The sequence below is a fragment of the Protobothrops mucrosquamatus genome, unplaced genomic scaffold (genome assembly GCF_001527695.2).
Source record: "Protobothrops mucrosquamatus isolate PMUCROS unplaced genomic scaffold, P.Mucros_1.0 scaffold319, whole genome shotgun sequence".
In the NCBI taxonomy this organism is placed as follows: domain Eukaryota; kingdom Metazoa; phylum Chordata; class Lepidosauria; order Squamata; family Viperidae; genus Protobothrops; species Protobothrops mucrosquamatus.
The window spans coordinates 248,812-262,225 of record NW_015386658.1 but is presented as its reverse complement, the minus strand read 5'-3'; the positions used below and the strand labels follow the sequence as shown (position 1 = coordinate 262,225).

Below are 13,414 nucleotides of genomic sequence, written 5' to 3'. Positions count from 1 at the left end.
CATTTTGCCATTGACCCATTGTATCTTAATCTTCATCTCTCTAGAGGATTGAGATTTTTATTTTATTGCCCTTCACAATAGTAACACGTACCTGAAATTAAATTTAAAGGATCCAAATAATACAGTACATTCATACATTTAAAGCAATTTTCTAGAACTTGAATATTCAATAAAATATGGGTCTGTAATAAAAAAAAATGAAAGCACCTGACTGAGATCATTGGAAACAGAATAGCAATTAAAATTCCCTCAGTGAAATGCTCCTTTATCACAACCAAATCCCACTGAATGGTAAGAAGTGCCTCTTTTCATTTTGTAAATACTACTAGTAGTATTTGAAGATACTATTACTGAGGCTGCCCATCATTATTTCCTTTTTTTAAAAAACTGTATTTCTGTGACCGAAAGTAAAGAAACATGAAGAGAAAGAATACAAAGTTAGATCACTCTGCTCTTTTGCCCTTGCAGCTATACCCTCTATAACTACTCTCTGTTTCAAAGGAAATCACTCTATTTTGTTCAAACTCTGAGAATCAAAATTAATTAGTGACAGGTTAAAAACATGGAGCACCAAAAGGAAGAAAAGGTCTCACCAAAAACACAATGCTATTCTCTTAACAGGTACTTGGGAGGTTTTGAAAAGTAAAATTAGACCTAATGCAAAACATTCCAGAACTCTCGAAGGAGTCATAAAAAGAATAGCCAATCTTCCCATTCCAAATATTACAGATTTTAGCCTAGGGAAAAGCTGAAAAGGCAAGTCTATTGTTCAATCACTTTTAATTGTGCTTTTAAAATTGTTCACAAAAGATATTGTCCACTTGGAAGGTTGGATGTGCCAATGAGAAAGAGACCTCATCACTTATTGATCAGCTAATCATAGATCAAAGACTGATGAGTAAGTATAAACTACTTGCTAATAACTTCATTGTTTCCTCTCTTTATCAGAGTGGTAATTCCTATCCTATGTGTATGTAAAGAGCCAGAGAAAATGGCAATTCCTTAAGACTGGTGTACATTTGCATATAAATCGATACAACTAGCTGAAGAGCTGAATGGATAGGGAAGAAAACCCTACAGAGCAAAGTACAACGATGCTGTGATGATCAAGGAACTTGGGGGGCCTGGGTGGTGCTGGTGGTGAAAAGAAATTGGTTTTCTTACTCTGTATAACATAATTGTCAATAAATGTAAAACAGTTTCTTTTGTCCTATGCATGTAAAATATTTTATTCTCTGTTTTCAGAATGAAAAAGGTACCTGTACAAATTGCCTTATTATATCTGCAAAGTAGTTTCTTGCAGCTTCTATGGGGAAAACTATCACAGAAAATATACATTGTGTCTCACCATCTTGGGTGGAAACAGATCCCTGCCATAAATCACAGTAAGGCTAGCTCTCACCTGTAGGGCTGCAAAGTTCGGTTACCATAATGCAGAGCTTCTTCCCAAAGGCCCAGGTTTATGCAGGCATCCATGGCAAGGTCAAGTAATTTTAGCTGATAGATGTTGGTGTCTGGGAGACGAGAGGTGTTGCTCTTCAGTGATGTCTGGCAGGACAACAGAACTTGCTCCCACTCTGACATTTATTTGTGTTAAGGATTAACCCATGACAGACGCATCAATCAAAAGGCAAAACATTAAGTTAAAACATTGCAGTTTTCTATTCTAGAAAACCCTCTTCCATAGAAAACTCCATTTTTTTTAAACCAACAAAGCATGAAAGCAAACTACATGAATATGAATGGTGATCATATGAAACCAAAACTAATTTTGTTATATTTAATTTTCTTTTAAGAATTATTTTCTTAAAGTAAACAACATATTTCTTGTAACCTTTTTCTAGTTGAATGTCTCAACAAAATTAAAACTTATCTTATAAATTAAAAGAAATATTTTTTTTAATGTAACAATTTTTGGCCACAGAAATTTTTCCTTGATGAAAATTACATGATCAGGGATGGGAGGAGAATGGGGACAGCAATACATGGGGGAAGGAAAGAGGGACTCTATACGCCGATGCTCAGCATTAATAAACATATTTGACAATCTTCTTTGGGATGTAGCAAAGAAGACAAAAGATCTTCATTTTAATATGAGCTCTTTATGAGTTTCTGCCATAATTAAATCAACATTCATAAGATACTTAGTTGACATTGATATTCCCAACTTCACATAGTTAATACCAGTCAAGGAACAATCTGAATTTATCAACTGATTATGTACGAGGGCAATTCAGAAATAAATCTCCGTTTGGTTATCAATGACAGACACTCGCAGAAACAGAACTTTTATTATATACATTAGAAAACTACAACATTACATTACTTTTCAACATAATCTCCATTCAAATTGAGGCAGTTGTCATAACATCTTACAAGGTTTGAAATTCCTTTGTAGTAGTCACTCGGTGCAAAATCTGTGCTATTGGGGGGTGATCAAAAACATCACAACGGAACTGTTGTAAAAGTTCTTGGGTGTGTCTAGCGGTGTGTAGGCAAGCATTACCGTGAATCAACACCACACCGGAAGTCATCATGCCCCAACGCTTGTTATGGATGGCTCGTCTGAGTTTTCATAATGTTTCACATAGACTTCTGAATTGATGGTCGAACCACTAGCAGTACTCCTTTGGCATCTTCACATTAGGCAGGATTTTCTATGGCACCATTTCAAGGGGATCCAGGATGGATGTAAAATTGAAAAAATTGAAAAGAGTCTTCATATTTTGCTTCTTCCAGGGGCCTCTGAAGTGTAGCCTGACTATGTTCCTAATCTTCCCCAAAAGGGGAATTCAGCTAATGGCTGTAATATGTATTGGAAACAGGAAGGTGGAGAAAGAATGAAAATTGTTATTATCATTAGGTCCAAGGATGATTTCTTGAGGAGAGGGCAGGCCACCGCAGTCTTATATGCACTGATGTTGGCATTAATGAAAAGATTTGATTCCCTGCTCTATACAGATTATGGCCTTTAGTTGAATCCTTGTCCCAAAGGGCAGTGGAATGGTAAATTGAAGAAAGAGATTGCACTAAATGAAAAAGAAGGATTTTTTAGAGAAGCTAGTCTAAAGAAAAACAGAGCACAACATTTGATGGGGCTGGAGAATAGTGATGAAAAGTTAGGAAAAAAATCTCACAGTTATTAAAGACAGCAAAATAGTGTAGATGTCTAAACTTGATTTACAAATATTGTATACTGAAAATGGAATGAAATATGGTTTACTACTTTAATAGTGAAATTTCAATAAGTGAGTATTGAATTGCAACATATATGGCCAAAAGATTAACATTATTAAATATACCCCCCTCTCTCTCTCTCTCTGTGTGTGTATGTGTGTGTTTGTGTGTCCATGTACTTTTGGCTCTTTAAACTATATTAAGACTTAAATATTTAAAGTGTCTGTCATCTTGTTCTGCAAGGCCAAAGCAAAGTTTCTTCTGCCAAGAGCCACGTGTGACACAATGGTTAGAATGCAGTATTGCAGGCTAACTCTGCCCACAGCCAGGAGTTCGATCTGAAGGGCTCAAGGTTGACTCAGTCTTTCATCCTTCTGAGGTTGGTAAAATGAGGGCCCAGATTGTTGGGGGCAATATACTGACTCTGTAAACCTCTTAGAGAATGCTATAAAGTACGATGAAGCAGTATATAAGTCTAAGTGCTATTGCTATTGCTCCAGAAACTTAAAGATACAAATGCTGAGGAAAAAAAAATTAAGGACAAAAGAATTTTCTATAACCCAGAACACATTTTGATTTGATTTACCTTCTGCTTCCTTTTCTTTAAATATGATTTTATTTGAAAACTACAAAATACATATAATAGGCAGGAAGAGAACGAATTTAACAAAGACTAGAAAACAAATTGATAATTATATCCTCCTGATCGGAATGGAAATGTGTGTATTTTGTGAACCAAGGATACCTTCACGTGACTTTGGTGCTCCTATTGCATTTATAACTTCTTCGGCTTCTTTCCAAGCTTGCTCATCACCTGCCAACATGTCAGCATCCTGCTTTGGCAGAAATAAAAGCAAAAAAACAAACAAACAAAAAACATCTGGTTAAAAAAGAGAGGGAAACTAATAGCCCCATCACCGGTATTAAGTAACATTGGACACCAGAATTTTCTATTAAAATTGAAGCTGGAAGTCAGGTATTCAAAGTTTCAATCTAAGAAAATTCTAAAATTAATTTACATCAAACATTAATTAAAAAATGGCATTTGGATTTCATATATTTATATTATAAGCTTACATAATAAGGAAGGGGTCAAATAAGTGAGTCAAAAATACAATGTCCATGTTTAGAAGAGCTTATAAGCTACATTTTGGGAGGTAAAAAAGGAAACAAAGATGAAGTAAAGAAAATAGAAAAGAATACGGTAAAATGGATGAAGCTGAGAAAAGCAATAATAATGTCTTTCATCTTTCCAATGGCATGGAAGAAGCAGGGTTTTGAGAAGAGTTTTAGATGAATAGGAGTGCTCAAGGAAAAATGAGCAGTCATGGGACTTAAGAGTCAGCAGAATACACTGAGATAATCTATGTGGGGAGGAGAAACAAGGAGAGACTTAAACAAAGACCAGGATGATACTTCAGGTATTGAAATAACACCAACTAATGAATACTTGTTCTATATTGTACAAAACGTCTCTGAAACACCATTAGTCACTATCAAGAGAGGCAACCAGTTAAAAAAAACTTACTAAAACCAAAGGAGAAAGTTCTTTAACAAAGCTCAGCTTTGTCTGCTTTAGCAGGGATTTTTAACTTGCTCTGCTTGTCAGCAGAAAATAATAATCCCTGAATGCTGAACACGTGAGGTTTACAGCAAATTAAATTCTAAAAAAACATCTTCTCTGCCAGTACCATAATTTAAACAAAGGAGCTTAGGGATGGCAAATCAATTTTTATATCAATTATCATCCTAAGAGCACAAAAGTTCAGAGGTTTTAATCTGCATTTTCCACACAGTGAAGTTAATTATTGTGCATTCCAAAAAGGAGGAAACATATACCCAGAATTCATATTAATTCCATGTGTAGCTTTAGTGCTGCCTAACATAGAGGTCCAAATGGAAGGAAAATAGGTGAACTCTTATATATCTCAACAGCTTATTGCATTAAATGGCTTCTCAGGCTTCAATTATATCATACGTAAGAAATTACAAAGAAAGTAGTGTTCCTTTTAAAATTTGCAGATGTAATTGCCAAAACATAAACAATCTGATCGCAATATGTTCACCTGGAAATAATTTTGTGCAGAATGAAAGCAAGTAAAGGTCAGCAGTAGAACAATAAAGTTCATGCTGAAGTACTTGTGTCAGTTATGTTATAATCGTACAGATCCAGACATGTTAAATTTTGCATATAACAGGGATGAGTCAAGGTTGGCCGTGATCTAACTATGCTGCCTTCAAAGGGCACAGGATTAATTACATAGGATTTGATTTAATGTGTCTTTTTTTTTTTAATTCTGAGAAGACATGTAAGAAATTATGTACTGTAATCGAAAGACTAGAAAGCCAGATCTGCATGGTGCATGATCAACCAACAAAGGGAACTCAGGTCTAAAGTGGAAAACCCCAAAGAGTGATATGATTCTATCATCAGAGTATTAACAGTCTATTCGAGGACAATGGAGTTACCATAGCTGGGCTGCAAAATTTAGGTGGGCATTAAATGGCAACAAAGAGATTCATTCTGTCTCTCTCTCAAATTTTTTGCTTTCATCTAAATCTGGTAGCCACAAACAGTATCAAGAATCTTAATTAATTACTTCTGACAATGCAATTGACTCTACAAGTTTTTCGTAGAAAAACTGTATAGGTGAAGTAGCTATATCTGCTGTCCCCTTCTCTGTATTTCATGTACTCTGCCACATCATCTCCCCAACCAAATAATTGGGGGAAGGAGATTATGAATACAGCATAAACTCCGTGTGACTGGAAAACAGGTAGAGAGGTTTGCTTCCTTCTGCAAACCAATTTTGGTCACCATACTACAAAAAAGATGTTGAGACTTTGGAAAAAGTTCAGAGAAGAGCAACTAAAATGATCAAAGGCTTGGAGACTAAAACATATAAAGAACGGCTGCAGGACTTGGATGTGACTAGTCTACAGAAAAGAAATAATAGGGGTGACATGATAGGAGTATTCTAATATTTGAGGGGCTGCCACAAAGAAGAGAGGGTCAAATTATTCTCCAAAGCACCAGAGGATAGGACAAGAAACAATGGCTGGAAACTGATCAAAGAGAGAAGCAACCTGGAATTAAGGAGAAACTTCCTAACAGTGAGGACAATTAACCAGTGGAACAGCTTGCCTTCAGAAATCTTGGGTGCTCCATCCCTGGAGGTTTTTAAGAAGAGACTAGACAGTCACTTGTCTGAAATGATATAGGTTCGCCTGCTTGAGCAGGAGGTTGGACTAGAAGACCTTCAAGGTCCCTTCCAGCTCTATTCTATTGTAAACACTGTATCTCTCTGATGTTTTAAGCACAGTTACATTTTAAAGCAATATTATTGTTAGGCCACTAGAAAGTAGCAGAACAAGAAAGCTTTTCTGGAACTCTTTGTCCCTTCATACAACTTGGAAGAGGAGTGGGGTTAAGGAGAAATATAGCTGCTGCTTCCTTAGGCAGAAGCAAAAAAACCTCAAGCAAACCATGTCCCATCAGATGAAGAAAAAATGATATGCCAAAGAGGATTTTTTTCATCCTTAATACCAGACTAAAAGAAATTATCTTTTTAGAACATATGAATGGCAGGGTAAGTTATCTTTTCAATTATGAAACATACATTAATACTGGATGTTTCCATTCTTACCAAATGAGGAAGAAGATTCTCTATCACACATACTGTACATACCTTCTTCTTTAATGCTTTAAGCAGTATTTCTAATTTCTCTATATACATGGTTGATTTAAGCACCATATTTTCTCTGTCACAAGAGAAAGCCATGCGTAATAGTCAAAAGACATCAAGCACAGAGATTAATGCAGATTTCTCATCTTGTCTGTATTGTGAAAGGCCCAGGGCAAAATAGGGTGCTTTACCAGACACCACTAGTAACAAGATTATTGATTTGTTTGTTAGATTTATATACTGCCTTTCTTCTGGGAGTTTAAGTTGGCTTCTACAAGGATCACTTACATTTTATTCCTACAACAACCCTTAAAATAGATTGGACTGAGGGAAAGTGACCTGAGACAAATGTCAACCAGTGGGTATCCATGACTAAGAATGGACTTGAACTTGAGTCCTAGCCCAAAACTAAACACTGCATCACAATTTACCTCCTACTTCATATATCTGAGATAGCTTTTTCTTCCTGGTAGTCCCAGTAGGTTTTCCTAAAATGAATTACCTTATTCAGAAACACCCCCCCCTAAAATATAGCTGGTGCAATTGTGAAGAAAAATTAAATATCATAATATGTCTCCATATCTGAGCTTCTCCGTAACATTAATCAGTTATAGCATTTGTTGTTCTTATCATAAGAGACTAACACGGTTCCTCCTTTATAATGAATTTGCTGAGATAGGCACAGTGAAAGGTTAGAGATTTCAAGATTCTTCTCCCAGAAGACCTGAAGATTCATGCTGTAGCCCTACTTTCTGGCTTGGGATAGTGCCTTGGTAATTTCTGCCGCCACCACCTATAGCAGTGTTTCTCAACCTTGACAATTTTAAGGCATGTGGACTTCAACTCCCAGAATTCCACAGCCAGCATTGCTGGCTGTGGAATTCTGGGAGTTGAAGTCCACATGCCTTAAAATTGTCAAGGTTGAAAAACACTGACCTATAGACTAGAGGTGTCTCACCTAGCAGTCATCCCTAACCTTAGTGAGCGAGATACAGGGCTGTTGAAGTTCATATTGCCTTTCTGGTGACTGAGAAGTCAAAATGCAAAAGTTAGAATAGTTTGTAAAGTGCCATCTCTTGGCTAACAAGTATGGTGAATCAATTTACACCATCTCACACGAGATAAACAAAATTAGGAAGGATTTGAGTTTCTGCTCAACTTTTTCAAGATCAAACAACATTCATTAGGTGCTACCACCACTATGCGTATTAGATAGAATAAGTGCATCAGCCATGTTTAATCAATTTTAAATAAATGAAGGTCAACACCATGGACCTTGAGCAGAACAGCCCTTAGTATTCCTCTGAAAAGTCAGCGGTAATCTTATCTGGAAAATAGGTAGCATATCCACGATGTAGATGAGCAGTATTACTATACAAATCTATGTTATTGAATATGGTAATGATGATTAAAAATAGTTGAAAATATCCTTTTCTGACTACACAGAAGCTCCTGCTAACGTTTGATTTTGCTGCTAAAATTTTATTCTGTTCTTATTTTCCAAGAAAAATGCATATATTTCAACCCTTCCATAATGCAGCATGCAATTGAAGCAACAGGGTTAGCATTAAGCGGCTGGTTTCATTCACAAGCACAGCAAAGAACCACTGTCACTTCAATTCTATATCTATAAAGCAACCACAGGAGACAGTCAGTGAAAGAATAATTTCATCTTTTATAGAACAAGACTTCTATACAAATAAATGGTTTCACTAGATGTGCCTTAGAAAATTGAGCCATGTGATACGACTCTAGCTACAAATATAAAATGATCCTGAACTAGAAATTGCAGAGACCTATTGCAGTTATTAATACCGGCTTTTAAATAAGTTTATTTCATTTAGCAGCTTATATTTAGGTAGGGTAAAATATGAAAGGACTCATTCAACAAATGACATTCTGGGTTAAGATTCCAATTAAACCTTTAGGCGTTCAAAGAAGAAACAGAAAAATTAGGAGGTAGGGGTGAAAAATGCTGTTTCAGCCTGAGAATAAGTAGAATTTTTCACCTGGTAGTATCTTTTAACTAAATATGCTAGGGAAGAAGCTGCCCAGCTTTTAATCAACTATTTGAATAGATGCCTCAGGTAAATTAAAGGAAAAAAGAAATCTAAGTTATAAGCTATGGAAACAATTGTAAACTGCAGATGGAAATTGGTTTTCCTAACTACAACAGCCTCTTTTAGGTAGCTGATATGACCAAAATGGCATTTTTTTTTATGGCTGAGTGAAGAGGGCTTATTTTACAACATTGCATTGATATTTGAAAAGAGTCAGTTCTGCCAACTACAGTATTTGGTTGTGAGAGCCTGCAGTGTCAATTGCATATTCATACATATATGCCTTATTTTCCTTGAAAAGCAACAAGCTCAGAAATAATACACAAAATTTTCTTTGTAGCTGGGAAAAACAGAATTATAAGAAGTTTCTTGAATAGAGGATTTGTTTTTTTAACATATGGCATTTTTGTTCAAGTATACCTCATAAGCTCCAGAGAGGCCATTGTTCTACTCTAGTAAAAAAAAAAGATATTGAAACAAGCAGTATTCTATTTCTGCTCTCAAAAATGGAGGATGGAAAATAGATGGATAACTACAATGCAGAAATTGCCAGCATAAAAATACATTACATTTAAAGCTTTGCCTTAAGCAGTGTTGCTGAGGAACAAGTCTCTCTTGAGCTCCATGGATTTCCTTTCTGGAAACATACTTACAATTGTATTTTTTCAATGTGGGTTTATTCAAAAGTATGTCCCATTGTGTTTGGACAGGCTTACTTGAAATTCAGAGTGCTGAGACGGCAACCTTAATATGTTAATAGACAACATAGCAGCAATAAATCTGTTCTGAACATTGTGGAATGCAACATGGAACTTCTCTGGTTAATAGTTCAGTGGGGAAGAACTATGGTCTATGGCTACCATGACTGTGTCCTGCTTTACTCCCACATAAATGTACTGCAGGCACAGAAATTACTTCTTGATACTGTACATGTACAGTTGCACCAGTCATAGTATTCCTCTGTTATGCACAGCTTGCTTTACCTTTTTATTACAGAATACAGAATGACACAATTGGAAGGGACTTTGGAGGTCTTCTAATCCAACCCCCTGCTCAGGCAGGAAGCCCTATACCATTTCAGACAAATGGTTGTCCAGTCTCTTCTTTAAAACTTCCAGTGTTGGAGCATTCACAACTTAGGAGGGAGGTCATTCCACTGATTAATTGTTCTAACTGTCAGGAAATTTCAATTTTCATTTAATTCTAGGTTGCTTCTCTCCTTGATTAGTTTCAATTCTTTGCCTCTTGTCCTGCCTTCCGGTACTTTGGAGAATGGCTTGACTCCCTCTTCTTTGTGACAACCCCTGAGATATTGGAACACTGCTATCATGTCCCCCCTCATCCTTCTCTTCATTAAACTAAATATACCCAATTCCAGCAACCATTCTTTATATGTTTTAGCTTCCAGCCCCTTAATCATCTTTGTTGTTCTTCTCTGCATTCTTTCTAGAGTCTCAACATCTTTTTTAGATCGTGGTGACCAAAACTGGATGCAGTATTCCAAGTGTGGTCTTACCAAGGCATTATAAAGTGGTATTAACACTTCATATTATCTTGATTCTATCCCTTTATTAATGCAGCCTAACACTGTGTTGGCTTTTTTGGCAGCTGCAGCACACTGCTGGCTCATACTTAAGTGATTGTCCACTAGGACTCCAAAATCCCTAGTATTATTGAGCCACCTATACTGTACTTGTGCATTTGGTTTTTCTTGCCTAAATGTAGAACATTCCTTTTTTCACCATTGAATTTTTTGTGACAAAGGTGATAAAAGAGCTGCTTCTTCATGGCCCTGTTTCAAAGCACATTACTCATTGGAAGGCCAGCATATGCAAAGCCTCTGAAAGGTATTTCTAAATTCTGGGCACCTTGAAGTGGCAATTCTAACTTCTAACCTGTCTTCTAACTCTAACTTCCCTATCCTCCCTTCCCAAGGAATAGTGGAGCAAGCCAAATGAAGCCCTGGGACCAAGGATCCCCATCTTGACTTCTGATACCAATTCAGAATTTTAAACATGTCATTGTATAACCACTTATAAGTGTTCTTTCAAGCAAATATACCGAGGGAACTATCACAATTATAAAAAGAATCTGAGAAAGAAGGAGAGCAATTTTCAGTAACATGCTGTAACAGAGCAAAGATCTGAATAACAGAGGAGGAATCTAATCTTGTCGTGTAAATTTGGTATTTAAACCTCTTGACAGACCTTGGGGGGAAAAAAAGGGAAGGATTATATCTTTTGTATTAATAAAATCTCCCAAAGACGTATAATTTTTGCAATCCTGAATCATAAAGCAACTTAACTTTTTGTTAACGTCATCAATGTATACAGACGTCTGAACCTGTACCCCAATGCCCTGCTGAACTCGGCAAGACTTATGTCTAAGTAAATATTATAGGAGTGCACTGTCAAAGTTAATAGGAAAGAGATATCTTTTACACATTACACTTTGTAATGTTATAGTAAAACAATAATACTGTATATGAAGCAGCTGTCTTCTATGCAGCAGCTTAAAAGTATTATGTTGCTGAATAGCATAGATGGCATCTACAAAATGTAATAGTGTTTTTAAAAAGTATAATGGAGTCGATTTTTTTTGTTAAGGGATGGATATCTTTGGATTCAAAGGAAGATAAGTTGTAATATTTAGACACTAGGGTCGTGAAAAGCAGATCAAATACAAATTGTTTCAAGCATGTAGCTAGTGTTGACCAGTGATTTCATCTGGTTTCCTAAAGTGCTCTCAGTTGACAGCATGGCTTTTGGGAAATGTAACCCTGAGTGCATTTGAGAAAGCAAAGAATAACTGGTAGATTGGCTGAGTTGTGGCATTTACTGCATTTTGTGCATTCAAGGAATGATAGGGTTGGAAGGGAACTTGGAGGTCTTCAAGTCCAACCATCTGCCCAGTGCAGGAATCCTCCTATCATTATGGACAAACGGTTGTCCAATATTTCTTGATTTTCACCTCCAGTGATGGAGTACCTACAGTTTCAGAAGGCAGGCTGTCTCACTGCTTAATAGCTTTTGCAGTCAGAAAACCCCTCTTTGGTTCGTGTTTGGATCGCTCACGGTAAAGTTTTCCCCACTGCTTCTTGTCTTACCCTCAGTTGCTGGGGAGAATAAATCTACTGCCTCTTTCCTGTGATATCCCTTCATGTATTGGAAGACTGCTATCACATCATCCCTTAGCTCACTCTTCTTTAAGCTAAACGTAACAAATTCTTTTAACCACGCTACATAGAATTTAGCCTTCAAGTCCCTTACCATATTTATTGTTCTCTGCACTCTTTCCAGTTCTACAGCATCCTTTTTATATTGTGGGGACCAGAAAATGAACACAGTATTCCAGGTGGTCTCTGACCAGTGCAGCATAGAGTAGTACTATCACTTTCTATGATCTTGACATTATACCTCTATTGATGCAGCCCAAAACTGCACTAGCTTTTTTGACTACGGCAGCACATTGCTGGTTCATCCTTAATCTGTGGTCTACCAAGGACCCCAGGTATTTTTTGCAAGTACTATTGCCAGGTCCCACCTACCTTATACTTGTGTATCTGTTTTTAATTGTTTAAGTATAAAAGCGTATAGTCAAGGCCATGGTTTTCCCAGTTGCAATGTATGACTGTGAAAGTTGGACCATAAGAAAGGCTGAGCACAAAAGAATTGAGGCCTTTGAACTATGGTGCTGGAGAAGACTCCTGCAAGTCCCCTGGACTGCAAGGCGGTCAAACCGGTCAGTCCTAGAGGAGATCAACCCTGACTGCTCTTTAGAAGGCCAGATCCTGAAGCTGAAACTCAAATACTTTGGTCACCTAATGAGAAGGAAGGACTCACTGGAGAAGAGCCTAATGCTGGGAAAGATTGAGGGCAATTGAAGAAGGGGACGACAGAGAATGAGGTGGCTGGATGGAGTCACTGAAGCAGTAGGCGTGAGCTTAAATGGACTCCAGAAGATGGTAGAGGACAGGAAGGCCTGGAGGAACGTTGTCCATGGGGTCGCGATGGGTCAGACACGACTTTGCAACTAACAACAACAAGTATAAAACCTTAAAATGCTTAACAGTGAACATTTTGTTGGATAGGGCCAATGTTCAAGTGTATCAAGATCTTTTTTAAAGCTTGAGCCTGTTTTCATGGGTATCAGCAGTTCCCGCAGCTTTTTTTCATCTGGCAGACTTTCTCTTGACTCTTTTATTTGTAGAGACTTAAACATGTGAAGAATTTGCATTTTTTCTTTATGTTCTTGTGCACTGTTGATGCAGGTTCATGGGGCATTTGGCTACAAAGGCATACTTTAATTGTTGGTTTATCTGTCTATCCCTTTAGCATTGTAAGTATAAAAAGAAGAGTTGTTTTGCTGAGCAAGGGTGTGTACATGATTCACGAATACCTTTTTTGTTCTGAGTGTTTTGGGATGTAAATGCTGGCAGCCAGGTAGAAGATTTTTTTTTTGTCTTTCCCAAATGAGGCCTCGCTCCTAGAC

The 13,414-nt window shown here is 37.0% G+C and overlaps 1 protein-coding gene across 2 annotated transcripts in view; it reads right to left on the bottom strand.

Moving 5' to 3' along the window:
• The window catches only part of LOC107286731 (histone-lysine N-methyltransferase SMYD3), a 145,510-nt gene that overhangs the window by 33,692 nt on the left and 98,404 nt on the right, over window positions 1-13,414 (bottom strand). For both annotated transcript variants that reach the window (XM_015815146.1, XM_015815145.1), the window contains exons 5-6: window positions 3,923-4,010; window positions 1,403-1,577 (exon numbers count right to left, since the gene is read on the bottom strand). In XM_015815146.1, coding sequence (XP_015670632.1) covers window positions 1,403-1,577; window positions 3,923-4,010 — 263 coding nt within the window. The remainder of the gene's footprint in view (window positions 1-1,402; window positions 1,578-3,922; window positions 4,011-13,414) is intronic.